At 40.8% G+C, this 14,657-nt stretch overlaps 1 protein-coding gene across 1 annotated transcript in view; it reads right to left on the bottom strand.

The window, feature by feature from the left end:
• CHP1 (calcineurin like EF-hand protein 1) overlaps positions 1–14,657 on the bottom strand; it is a 149,887-nt gene that overhangs the window by 119,985 nt on the left and 15,245 nt on the right. The window contains exon 2 of the mRNA XM_078659616.1: positions 11,102–11,174. Coding sequence (XP_078515742.1) covers positions 11,102–11,174 — 73 coding nt within the window. The remainder of the gene's footprint in view (positions 1–11,101; positions 11,175–14,657) is intronic.

The following is a 14,657-nucleotide window of genomic DNA, read 5'->3' as shown; positions in this document are numbered from 1 at the left end:
GCATCTCTCCCAACTGGGTCCCTTCTACTAGCTATCCCCGATGTCCTATGAAGGTCTGGCATCTATTGGGTTCTACCAACCTCTAGATCATGACGATCTCTCCACCAGCTATTCTATTACCTTATCGTCTTGACTAGAGGTAATAATATGATTTTCCTGAAAGAGCACACTCCAAGTGGGAAGCCAGTGAAGGTCTCGGAGGATGGGTGGGGTATGGTAAAAAATGTTGCTTTGATACGACTGCTTAGACCATTCCTTTGTGAGGATCACTTCGGAGAAGGAATATTCCACCCGCGGATTTCTCAATCAAGTGCAGGATCAGTCTTGTGATATTGAACACTTTACCATTTCTTCTGAAACAAGACTTTTCTTGATCAATCAAGTAAGGCATAAGGGTGCCAAACTACTTGCTAGTACCATAGTGTATATTTTCAGCTCTATGGTTCGAAGCAAAATAGGTCTACAAGAAGAAAAATATTCCTTGGGTTTGCCAGATCTATGTATTAAAATTATATATGCTTCAGTTACGGAAGAAGCTGTTGCACCTAATTCTAGAAATAAGTTGAACACCAGAACCAGCTGGGGGCCTAAAATAAATGTATAAGGGCTTACAAAAAAGTATCAGTCTGGAAATTCGTACCATGTGCTTTATTAGGTTGAAAGTCCTTAATGACTTCCACTCTGCTAATGAAATTATTTGTTCCAGATCCCCTTCGTTCTCTACGCCTCAATAAATGAATATCTATGTCCACAAATAAGTAATCCAGCTCCTCTAGATGCAGGTGAAGAAAATGAAAGAGTTGCTTGACCTTTTCTAAATTAGTTGCTTATCTCGGAGTCTAAAACATTAGGAATCCTAAAGCTTGCAATCTTAGTACGTAAACTCGCTGCCAACAAGTAACCAGTTGTTGAATTTTTCCTAGAATGGTTCCATGACTCCAAGCAACGTTTTCACCAAGAGTTCCATTAAAAGTACTTTGATTTGTCCCTTTTATGCAATCATATACCTCAACAATACAAGAGATTATGTTTCTTTAGGACGTTGCTCCACTTATCTTCTAATCTCACTCTCATTATGGTACAACTGAGTCTCTGGCCTCTATGAAGATATATACATGTATCCCTTATGATTGGTTAAAAAGCATCTCAATCTTAGTAGACACTTTCCCATTAATTTACGGTTCGTAGTAATCAACAATTTGCTTTCCTAGATTGGTGTCACAGGTCATGTTTTTCAACAACAAGAAGGATTTAACCGATTAACCTCTGCGCCAATTCCGCCGCGGTGCGGCAGTTTAGTGGAGTGGGCGGGGGAGCGTCGGCCAACGGACGTGCGCAGCACTACGGAGGTAGTGCTCGCGACAGCCGGTGGCCGAAAACGCTGCAAAGGGGCTAAACCACTGTGTGCCTTTCGATTTGCTTACCTTGCAGATCTCACAGTCCCATGTGATCAGGGCATGGTCAGAGACTGTGGAAACACCATTTCTATTTTGTCGCCTAACTATAGAATCTCTACACCACAGCACATCAATTCTCAAGTAGGTCTGAAGATGGTATGAAAGAAAATAAATTCCCTCGCAATAGGGTCAATTGTTCTCAATATCTGAAACACCAGAATAGGAACGCATTTGTCACTGACCTTTCTGCAGAGACACCACAATTCTTTTTGCTCAACCCTATTTTTGCTCGCTAAAGAACTATGTGCACTTTACCCCAGCTAACCATAGTAAAGTGCTTGTGCTCCTTCCAACATGGTAAAGCTGATATATTCCTGATTGACACATTTAACTTACCCAGAAGCCCCTAGTATAAGATAGACAGATGTACTCAGGGCCTATAAATTAAATGCCAAAAGTGACAATGTAAACATGAAAGAAGGCCTGCCATCAGTGCCCTGGTTGTGTATGTTCTACCTGCAAATTTAACCGGTCAAAATAACCCATTTTGACAGGCTTAAACCTTCCTTTTTTAATTTTTACAAGTCATACTAAGTAGTCCATATTGCCCACAATCGCAGAGTGCATGGTACATGGTATTTAAAAGTAGGACACGAAAAGTTAAATGTTAAACATCCTTACAGTGAAAATGCCCTCAAAGCTATTTTCATAGCAGCAGGTTTCGCTGGTCAATAGGAAAACACCGGGATACAATATTAAATACTAATCTTGTATCTCTAGAATGGTACTAGCTAGAAAAATAAGTAAACGCCTACTTTTAATAGTTGCTAAAAATCCAATTCAATGGAAAGGTCTTCTCAATATCACAGAAGAGCACCTTTTAAAACTAAATCTGCATTTTGTTTCCCCACTTCTGCCAGACAGTAATTTGCATTTAAATAGGTGTGAACTTGCTCCCAGGAGCAAAATAGGCTGACAGGAATGGGAAGAGATGACCCACTCTGAACCGGAGAGAATACGCAAAAGGGGGCTCGGAGGACCTTTTTTTGACATTGAAGTGTCAAGTTTTGCTTGATTGACACATCCTGCTTGACAGATCTACTTTTTTTTTTAACAGGACACAAAGGACGCACTTCAAAGAGGCCTACCCCTCACAGGCAAATGTTAGCGGACACTTGGGCAGGATCATTCTGTAGTCTTCCCAGCCAGTCCGGCACCAAGCACAGTGGGCCTCTTTTTTTTTGGGAAACATTTTTATTGGCATTTTGCAATTAACGATAATTGGTACAGTACAGTAGTATTCAATGGTTTATAATGGTGTTCCAAGACATTATACATGAGTTGTGTATCTGACATCTTCACCAGGGAGTGTCTCTCATAGTTTTAACTAAATAGCTACGGAGAGTTACGTTACACAGCTTAATATCCCCATCTTGGTCCTTTATTCACTGACATTCAACAATGATTCCTCATGAGGGGGCTCACAGATACTCCAGGGGAAGGGATGCCAACTGCCCCATACCAGAGTCCATTTTTTGGGGCATCCCCTGTGGACATATACTGATATCTCTATTATCATTGCATTGTCCATGTCTCGACACCACTGGTGATGGTTAGGAGTCGATCTTGATCCCCAGTGTTGAGCTATATTCTGCTTTGCCAATGCCATACCCAGTGTCACCCAGTCCTGAGTCATGTGGTTGCGATCCGTGGGCTCCCAAATATTAAGAAGGTATCTCTTCGGTTCCGGCAGAACCTTAACTTCAGAAACCTGCAAAATTGTACGCATAACCGCCTCCCAATAAGGTGTGCTTTCCAGACCGTGCCAGAGCGTGTGGAGGAATGTGCCTTATGCGCCACATAGTCTCAGGCAGAGTGGTCGGTCTGTCTTAGCTATTTTGTGTAAAAGCGTTCGTGTATAGTAAGTGCGATGTAGACTTTTCAATTGTATCACTTTGAGTTTGGAAGATATCGCTACCTCTTTTGGGGACGCGAGTGCCTCCTGCCAATCTGCATTGTCCAATTCTCCCACCTCGGTCTCCCATATTTTCTTAAGGGCTGTTGTGGGGTCCGGTTGATTATTTATTATTTTCTGGTAGGTTTGGGAGATGGCTTTTTTGCTCAGGTGATCCATCAGGAGTCTATCTTCCAATGGTGAGGCTTCTAAGAGTTGTGTGCCTGGTGGAATTATTCCCAGGAGTGCGTGTCTAATCTGCATATAACGGAAAGTTTCCATCTGCGCTAGTCCGTAAGGGACCTGTAGCTGCGCGAATGTGACTACTTCACCTTTTTTCCACATGTCCTCCACCTTTGAGATTCCTATCAAATACCACTTTCGAAAACCTCTGGTATTGTGTAGTTTACTTAACCTTTTGGTTTCCCATAGTGGCGTGGCCTGCGTTATTACCCCTTCCCAGCCCAGCGCATGTTGTGCCTCAATGCAGACTTGGATGGTGTGCGCCGTTGGACCTGTGAAAGCAGTCCTTTTAGACTTGTTGTTTAGTGCCCCCATAATCCCTTTGGCCTCCAGGAGGTGCCTATCCATGCGGAACACTGGGTCTTCTTGAGGTGTGTGTAGCCATTTATTTATTACAGTGAGCTGTGACGCCCAGTAATATACTTTTATATCAGGGAGGGAAATGCCACAGTCATACCAGCCCTTCACAAGTTTATGCATGGCGATACGGGCAGTTTTTCCGTCCCACAGCAGATTGCAGCAGTAAACGCCGAAGTGACCAAAGTATGCTGGGGAAACCGGAAATGGAGAGTTCTGCAGGACATACAGGAATCTGGGGAGCGCCATCATCTTAAAGAGGGTTGCCCTTCCCAGTAGTGTGAGTGGTAGTGATCGCCAGTGTTTGACATTGCGTCAGAATCGCGCCAGGGGCTGCATTACGTTTTCAGCTATAAACTGCGCGTTTTCGTACGTTATATATATGCCTAGGTATTCGAAGACCTTATGTGCCATCTGGATTTCGCAGTCTCATGGAAGCCTCGGCGGCGGACCGTGAAGCACATGGAGGAGCAATTATGCCCAATTTATGGTATAGCCGGAGACCCACCCATATGCAGCACATATCCAATAGGCATTTAATAGAACGTGCCGGGAACGCCAGGTACAGTAGTACATCACCCGCATATAGCGAAATGCGGTCTTTCCATCCCATAGGCCGTTTCAACCCACGGATAACCGGATCCTGTGAAAACCATGCCACCATTGGCTCTAACACCAGCGCAAAGAGGAGAGGTGACAGCCCTGTCTTGTCTCACTGCCTAGCAGGAAGTCTGACGAAATGCGACCGTTTGCAACAACCTGTGCCAGCGGTTTTGTGTACAGTAACTGCACCCATGTGCAGAATTTTGGGCCGAATCTCAAGTGGCGGAGGACCGCGAAGAGGAAGGGCCATTCGACGAGGTCAAATGCCATACACTCATCAAGGGACGGAATGACCGCCAGTGGGCCTCTTTTGACATTACAATGTCACGTCCTGTTTGACAGGTCTGCTAGGCTTACATATAACATATGAGGCAAACTTCAGAGGCAGGAATATCTGATCTGTCCGTTTCTAAGCTTTCTTGTCACAGCTTTTAACACTCTTCTTTTAATGAGCGCTGTGTGATAAGCCATGATAAGAGTGGTCTTTTATTATCTCAAATGTCAATGGCATCATATTGGCTTGCCTCAGCCTGAATCTTGTCCACAAGTGCTGAGAAAGATACTTTTGCTAAGATAACTCTGCGGGGACACCGGGGAGGGCCTTGGTGCCCGGACACTATGGACTTTTAAAAACAAGTCACTCATGTAGTCGTCCTTTCATCGTTGTACGAGTCAAAACAATAAAATATGTTGCCTCCTTCTGTGACTTCTTCACATTTTTATTCTTATATAGTGAGTCTTGGATGGTGTTGCATGTCTTCACATTTCACAGATACTGCAGCACTACTGGAGTTAATCAGTCCCAAGTCACATGCTCCGCACTTGTTGCCTCTTCATTGGTGCTTACCTTGTATCCTATGGCTTTTATATTCTTTATCAAGGCCGTTCATATCACAAGCAACTTCTGTTGTACTTGCCTGAAATGGATCTGTTTAGGCCTGACTTAGCTGGAGCTCCAGTTCTGTGTCGCTAATGATTCAACTTTAGAAACACCAGAATTAAACCATTAACATAGGTTTTGTTTTTATGTTATCATTTGTTGATCTCAAAGGTCATGGAACGTGGAGATCATTTATGAGACCCCGTACCTTGATTTAGCAGTTATCCACGACGCTACACTAAATTTACGGTGAGCTATTGACCGATAAATTGAGCTGTGCAAGTTCTCCCGTGCTATTGCAATCCCAAATTCTAATTTAGTTATATATGGGTTTCTTTCTTTATATAGAAAACATACACTCTATATAGTCCTGAGGAATATCCCATATTGATGAAACAAATATCTTGCGTGACAAGGAGGGGTCCAAATGTCGACGTATACGAGTATTGAAAGGTCGTAGTCAGTGCCAAATGAGAGACTGAAATTAATTGTCATGTCCGACACTAGACTGCCTTTAATTTAGGGTGTGACATTATATGTACCAAAATAATTTTTACATGTGATTATTATTTTTTCTGTATCTTAATGTGTTGTGATTTATATATGTAATCATTTATACACTGTATTTGTATTGTGCTTTTTGTATTGATTGTGAAATATATGTTGTGTGTGTACATACTATGCCTTGAATATATATGAATTATTTGAATGGTTTATCTATGATTATTTAAGTTAATTGGGAGTTCTTTGTAAATCATTGCTTTCTCATTGAATGGGTCTAATATACATAAGGTACAACCTAAACATTTTCTTATGGTAGAGGTAGCAGAACCATTGTTTATTGCACGCAGCAAAACAAGCATTGGCAACGTCAAAGATCTTGCCTTTGAAAGGTGGTAGTCTGACGTTTTGCTTTCTGAATGATTGTTGGCAATGCCGAACAGCAAAGGCAAAAGGAAATTAAAATTGTTGTAGCCAATGCTGAACGGCACTAAAAAAAAATGTAAACTCAAAATGACTGACCCCAGCATAATGGCATTTGTGTGTCACCAGGCATGTAAGCGTATGAGCCATGAAGCAGGGGAGGGCATTTTGTTTTACTTTAATTTACTGTTCTAATATCGTGTATGCCCATCTTGGAGTGGTAATTTAAAAAAGTATAGAAGGAGCAGCCAGGTAGAAAATTGCAGCTGCTGCAGATATATAACGATGATGAAGAAAGCAACAGATGAGGCGGGGTAATCAACTACATGGAGAGCATGGGGGCAAAGTCAGTGGGTGAAGAAGTACACAGACGAGAGAGAGGCAGAATGCACAGTCATGAAGTGCTAAGTGAAAAATCGAGCATGTAGCTCCCGGATGCCCTGTGTTTAATGATACAAGTTGTCTAACAAAAAGGCAGTAAATTCAAATATTAAAACTTAAATACTATGCAACTGATCAGCTTAGCTTATGTAACGCATGATGCTTTAATTCAACAACCGCAAGTGATAAACAGAGATTACATTTCCAATATCAGACATGACTCGTTCATTACCGTTTCTTTCTCCTCACAACACTGTGCCAATGGTCAGCATTTACCCACAATTCAGGATATGTCTGCACTAGAGTTTTAAATCTACCCACATTTCTTGAACTATATGCACTCTGCACCAACAAGAGAGACCATCAGTGGTTCACTAGCACGTGCGGCTCCTTGCACACTTATCAGGGCCATTATAATCTCAAGTGCAGAAGCACCTTTATCTTCTGCTAATTAGGCGCAACAAGTTTATATTATGCTACTTGATATTTTTAAATAGTAAAACAAAAAACAAACATCCTATAAACAGTAAATCTTCCACAGACCTGTGTGCACTAATGCCATCAGCCCGGTCGTCTCCCGCGCATGTTGTTTACATGGGCGGCACAATGTGGGCTGGCAGTGACCCATTTAGCATCAGCAAGATACCATCAGACAGGAACTTGCACTCGCCTGGAGGAGCGGCTATGACTCGCCGGCAGCTGAAAAGTGAAAGCAGCTGCAGCGTCCGAGAGTGTTGTGCTCGCGCTAGTGTGAAATCTGATACAACAGATGACACACTGCACGCTGCTGCTCGTAACCGCAAGCCGTAGGCCTTTTCACACGCACAAGCATGTGAAAAGCCCAGAGCGATTCCAAGAGGTCGTTTTCCGAGAGTAGCGCATGCGCTGCTCTAGGCTCGACCTAAAAAGGATACCACAAATAATTCTATTTTTACCTACGCTGAGCTCTCCAATCAAGCGTTTTATTCCCCAAAAATTACCCTTGATGAGATTCAGATGTGGATTAGTGCTGCCAATATTCTTCCAATCATTCACACAAGGAATGTCACCTGTACACAGTGGTGTGCCATTAGATCTCCTCGCCAGTCGGTTCTTAGACTAAGGAGATATCACATTTTACCATGCCTTTGAGGATTGCCTTCTTCTTGAATTGCTCTGGCAAAATCTGTGTGCACTTGGATTCTCTCGAAGCTTAATACATATACTAGTTGTATTACATCTCAATACCTCTGTGCAGATCCCAAAATCTGATTCATTCATTATTAAGCTTAGAATGTCATCCATCTGGGTGCTCAACCTCTGTACATGTAGCCACAATTTTTTTTAATACCTGTAGGGGTGAAGATGGCCTCTGTTAGACAGTGGAAAGGTTACAACAGATTTTGGATTCCAAGTCTAACTAAGCAGAGCACAATGATTTAAATGATAAGGTTAGGAGGAAAATTCAGATTTTTGGCAAAAGAACATTAAAAGACTGATAAATGGAAGTCTATTGAAACAAGTCAGTACCTACAGAGATCTTGGAATTACTTTTGATATCCGATTAACATGGGGAATATTCATTAATGATAAGTACTCTGCTCTTGTGCCTTTTGATGCTCTCCATTGTTTTAATTAGAAGGATAGTCGTAACAGTCTGGCAGTCATTCGCATGTCCTCACTTTGCGAACATCACTCCAACTTTGAAATATAGTTAAACTTATCAAGTACCATTTCATGAAGTCACCAGCTGACAAACTTAATAGCCCATCTAGAGGACCCTTTAAGGCCTAGGGAAGAACACAAATAGACTGGAGCTAGACTTAAGATAACTTTACAATCGAGCTGAACTAGTTATCTAAATCTCTTGGTTTTTGAAGTAGAGGAGGCCTTTGCCAAATTCTTTGGATTACTTGCTCCAAAGTGAATTGATTAGTACCAAAAGAGGGCAGTCTAAGTCATATTGTGACTTCAGTATTAATTGGCTATGAGCTCTTGAGCTTAGTTTTTTATAACTTCACAGTAACTATTTGCATGTTTATGCTGCAGACTAAGTTTGCAATCAATAAATCATCAATTGAGGTCGAGCTGTAATCATTACATTGTAAAAACCATACTATAAATATTGTTCTTACCATAGGGACAATTCATGTATTAAGCAATATGAGATACTGAAATGCCTAATAAAAATGCAAAAGCTGATGCACTTTAAGGGACTGATTACGATGTTGGTCGGAAAGGTTTCCAACCGACTCCTTATCGGAAACGGTTCTCACCGACTGGCGGGCGGAGGTTCGGACCAATTATGATGCTTCCGAACACTGTTCGGAAAGTCTCTCATTGACTTCAATGGGAACCTGACTGGTACGTCAGTTTCCTGACCGGAGTGAGAGACATCACGGACGTTTCCAAATCACCCGTGACGAAGGGTCATGACATAAGACCCGAAATGCATTGGGTATTGGAATGGTTTAATAATATTTTGAAGGTGAATTCATAAGAAGATTGAGATTATAAATCAAACATACGATTGAATAAACACGTCTTTTCAAAATGAATGGATTTTGTTTAAAAATTCTTTAAACTTGGATGGAAAAGAGTGAAGAAACTCGTCAGTTTCAAGCATAAACGAGCGCACGCCTTAGTGAGAAGGGGACCCTTCACACACCAAGTTTTTGTTTATCCAAGGCACGTATGGACAGCGTGCGTCAGACGTAGCGCCAAGAATAAAATAAGATTAATTTATGAAATTTGAAGAAACGAGTGCAAAGGGACTATTTATGCTTCTGAAGAAAGAACTATGCCACCCAAGGCCAATTATAATAAGACTTCTCTAGTAACATCTTACCATTTAAACTCTATTTTAATCCTTTAACATTTTACCTAATTTTAAAAAAATATACGAATTTTCGAAATTTGAGCTTTTATAACAAATTTGTAAAAGGTTTTTATTAACCATATACAATTTAGAAAAAGTTTGAAGTGTGAGTCGGAATGGCTGAACGGTTATCTTTCCATCATAATTGGTCGGTCAGAAAGATTTCCGGCTCTGTTGTAAACATAGGTTGAGACACGATTTAGGAAAACCTGAATGCTGTTCGGAGACTTTCCGACCGGTATCGTAATCAGGCCCTTCGCACTAATCTTTTCCTCTCTTAAAATAGTACGAGTCTGTTTAGGGTTAACAGTGAAAGTCTTTGTTGACTATGTAAGCTTTCCAAAGACGCTTGAACATGGTTTCGTATATTCACCAATTATTATTTTATTATTAAAAATGATAGTTTAAATTACAATGAACTTAGCTTTTATACTGAATGATAGGTTTTATGTTGTCTTAGCAATTACAGTGATAGCTTTATTCAAAATGTTGATCGCAATGTATTATGTGTATGCTTTTATTTTTTTAATGAAAATAAATAGGATACTACATTTACTACTTGTGAGATGACTCATATTATTAAAGAAAAGTTGCAAAATAAGAAACAATACAGTACTCCTCCTAGTACTACAGGATATGTCAATGGTGCAGTACTTAACTGAGCAGGAAAAGTTATTATTTGTATCCCATCATTTTAAAACAGGTGGTGTACTCCACTCTACCCATCAATATAGGAAAGTGACATGTCCCATCCTACCCTTGCAAGAGAAGATAGGGGCATGCTCTGTACAAGAATGTAAATCCCTACTGCCTGCTGTGGCGTAACAAACCTCCTGCAGTCATGTTTTCTGGCTCATGCGAACAGATCCTACATATGCCCGCCTCCGAAACATGGATGCACTGCGTCCAAGCAGCCGAGGTGTGAAAATTCACAACCTGTTCAGCCAGACCTTCTTACATTCTTGCAACTCATGAATATCATCTACAAGTTCTCTGAAGCTCAGCTAGGCACCTGCTTGTTCTCTTCGTGGAAATACTATCAGGTGATTCATTTAAAGCCCCAGTATGCAGTTGGGTATATATTGGAGTACCACCTTGTGCTTGATAGCCTGACTTCATAGGTGATGCATGGGAGATCCCCCTTGTCGGTAACAATAAGATTCAGAAAATTATTTTTTTTCAATAAACACCGACTCATCTGTAAACGCGAAAAAGTCTTTTTTGACAGCTCCAACATAACCTTAAGGGGAGGCAGTGAGATACTCCATCCGTTCTTGTGGGAGAGAACAAGGACATGCGCCATCGTCATCTAACTAGCATAACTACAAAAGGGAGGACAGACAGTTTTTTATATGTATTTATCAATGAGCAGGAAACCTCCCATTTTGCTCCATCTGCATTCTGTTCCATCTCCTCCAAAGCAGCAAAAAGCCCCAACCTACATCAGACATGCAGAGCTCACATGAGACTGTGTATACGTTTACAATAGAAAATACGGTACGTACCTGAGTGTCCCGTTCTCGCCTTTGTCCAAGCTGGTGAAACGACTGTACAACCGAGTGATCTGACTGTGGGAAACTGGGGAGAAAAACAAGCACAGTCACATCAGCCAAACCGCACACACATCAGAAAGATTTTGTTGTTGGGAGAAATATTCAACGGGGGCAAAAAAGTGCTAAACTGGTGACATAATTACATAAATTATTGCATAATAAGTCTAAAGTGCTGCTGTACAGACACAGCTTTAATTCAGGCGATCGACAGAGATTACATCATGCCCGTTAACACAAACAAGCCTTGTACTGCACAAATCATTGCAAGGATCAAGATGCAAAATTTTAATTACAAGTTATTTTTGCACCATGGTTGCACCACATGGCATGGCATTAGAGGGCAGATATTGCTGCACCTGACACTGCTGCTCTGTCAACTACAGTGACATCTGGATCGTGATCCACAGACTTGGCAAGGATCTTCAGCAATTATCTGACTGTGAACAGGTCCCTACTAAATGAAAATGCATGCAAGACTAACCCCCTAGCCATCTCTTATGGTCTAAAGCACAACAGGAAACTCTTTGATGAAAACAAGTCAATATCAAAAGTAAATTGAATTTCTTAGTGCAGTAAGTGGCAAGGATACCAATCATGCATTGACAACGGAGATTGAACACATTCTATTGATCAATGGCTTGTTTCCCAGGGCCGAGAACTAGGACCCCTATGACACCAAGCCTTGATCACCCTTCCTGCCACGTTACTCTCAGCACAACTGCCAAATATCAATGTGTGCCAAGAACACAATGGCAGTCTCAGACAAGCCTGAATCAACAATGAAGAGGTACACAATGGACATATGTCTCAGACGCCTGACATGAGAGGAAAATACTTGTGATGCGGAATCACTTTGCAAAATCTACTTTAAAAAACAAACAAAAAAAAAACAAAAAAACTCCCCGACAAAAAGCAGCCATAACCCAAACAAACAAACGGCAGACACTGCACGTAGGCTTTAAAGCCTCTGGTTACTTGCCTTCTGTGCACAAAAAAAAACAGGTCAGTCAGACTACACTGGGGAACTTGGCATAGAAAACCACAATTACACAAGAGGCTTGTATTAGGGAAATAAGATACAGAAGGGTCAACTATGCCAATGCAAGGACGCCAAGCACATATTTACCACTATTATTCCCACAAGGACTTAAGTATTGATCTTTCACACCTTCAACTTTAATACAAGAAATGTACTTCTAAAAAAACGATCTGCATTTCTAGAACTGCCTTGATTCCGAGTTAGGTGTTAAATGTATGTCTACATTTCCTCCTCCTTTTAAGCCTTTCAGTGTCGGTACTGCAGGAAACTTATAAAGGCAAAAGTTATGATGATATCAAAATTCTATACTCCACCCTTCACTGTTAATTTACTTGCAAGAGAAGAGAAATATAAAATACCCATGTTATCAGAAACCCCAGACCAACACAATGGTGGCCAACAGCGATTGCACAACTACTATGACTTCACAAAGATCCGAATCTAATGAAAACAGGTCACCATAAGGGTATTAAATAACATGCTGTAGTGTTTTGATATTTGTATAGAGCATTGCTGCTATAAGAAACATAGCCAGTACACTATGTAGCAATTCCTTAGGATACCGAAGCATTATTCATAAATGACATTAAAATATTAGGTTGTGAAGTACTTCTGATCAAATGAAACCCCTTTCCTAAATTCTTTTGTAATGCCTTTTTGGGTGCAATATCCGAGCTGTCGTTCAGACATTAGTACATACTTGGGACACTTAAACATTTGGTTTGACAAACCAAACAGGTCAAAATCAAATGCAATTTTAAATCAGGCTAGGCCAAACACTATCTCACATTACAACTGGACCGATGCACATAGTCAGGTCAAACATTAGACACCATTACTTAAAACATCGACCTACTAATGGTTAACGGAGAACTTGGAAACTTACCTTAACACAAACGCACAACAGGAAATAATAAATAGAGTAAATATTTTGTTGCGGAGATTTAACAATTTGGCAAAATAATTTCGCCAAAGTAAGCCAAAATGGAAAAGTACATTGGATGAATGAAGAGTTAAAAACTATAATAGCACAAATTCCAAAATGTCAAACCATCTGGCACAAATTGAAGAACTCTCTTGGCAAAAGCGGTCTACAAAGATTACACCAAATGTATAAATAAAACATCACGAAGACAAAGAAAATCCACTATACAAGCGCAACCTGTACCCCCAAATGCCCAACTAAGGACCTCCTTCAGACCACCTGAATTCTGCAACATAAAAGTCGACCAAGTAACATATCCTCAATCTCAAGACTTCAGTAACAAACTCGTGACAAAGGACATTACCAATGCCGGCTCCTTTGATTAATTTCTAGCACACTGAAGAAATAGCTATCACATTGGTGAGGTTCCTAAGATGATCACTCAAGAAAAAAAAACCTCAGTCTATCCATCTTCGAGGAATTAACAATCGTTGAATCTCATGATTTTGTGAAAGCCAAAGAGCCTGGCACCTGCCCTTCAGATCAATGCATCCCACAAATATTCAACAATTCCTGCTATTAATCTGAGTTGTTATCCCTGCAATGAACTGAACATATTCAATAACTCTTCATACAAAGGCCTCTTTCGACAGGAATTAAACAAAGCATATATAAGTCCTCTAAATTCTGGAGGACAAAGTGGACCCAGAAGACACTAATAACTACAGACTAATATCAAACCGACTGTTAGAAAGCAAAATATTTGAAAGAGGAAAAATTAAAGATTCGCAATTTCTAGATGACTATCTATTCTAAAACTACCATACAGTATGCCACTGGAGAAGAATCGGCTCTAATCGCCAGATGGCACAAAGTAACAAGCATTAAAAATGCAATAGGTCTTGCCTTTGATTAAGTTAAATCCATTTGCTTTGCTAATGGTATTGTATAGCAAAGCAAATGGCTTTAACTTAATGAAAGGCGAGACCTATTGTATTTTAATGCTTGTTGCTCACAGGGTGTCATGGCACTCTGACCTTTGCGGGACATGCATGGAACCAAACATTTTAGAACACTGTCTATTGACTTCTTCAGGTGTGGGTTTACTCATTAAACAAAAGTATAGACCACAGAACTCAATGGTTCTAACTTGATTGACCTGTCGGCGCTACTGTCATTTGAACCCGAGGCTGTAGAATGCACACATATATCGGAAATAAGATAAACTTCTTCAGAGATCCCTAGCAGTTGCAGTGGTAGCCGCATTCATATAGTGCTTACTACCTCTGAAGAGGAGTTGAGGAGCTTTAAGCCAGACAACATGCTGCTCCCGAACCACAGATTAGATGCTAACTCACTGAGTATTGGAATTGGTCTCGTGCACTCAAGGATGTCATTCACTTCACTTACACCAGGGTCTTTGCGATGCAGTGGCAGTGAGGCTAGGCATTTTGAGGGGTTTTAAGAAAATGCATGGTATTGGTATTTTGCTAAAAAAGACACAAAAAAACGCAAATAACGAACAGGTTCGCGCAGTCACTTAT

Source organism: Lissotriton helveticus, chromosome 9 (assembly GCF_964261635.1).
Source record: "Lissotriton helveticus chromosome 9, aLisHel1.1, whole genome shotgun sequence".
NCBI lineage: Eukaryota > Metazoa > Chordata > Amphibia > Caudata > Salamandridae > Lissotriton > Lissotriton helveticus.
This window is presented reverse-complemented; position numbering and strand designations above follow the sequence as displayed.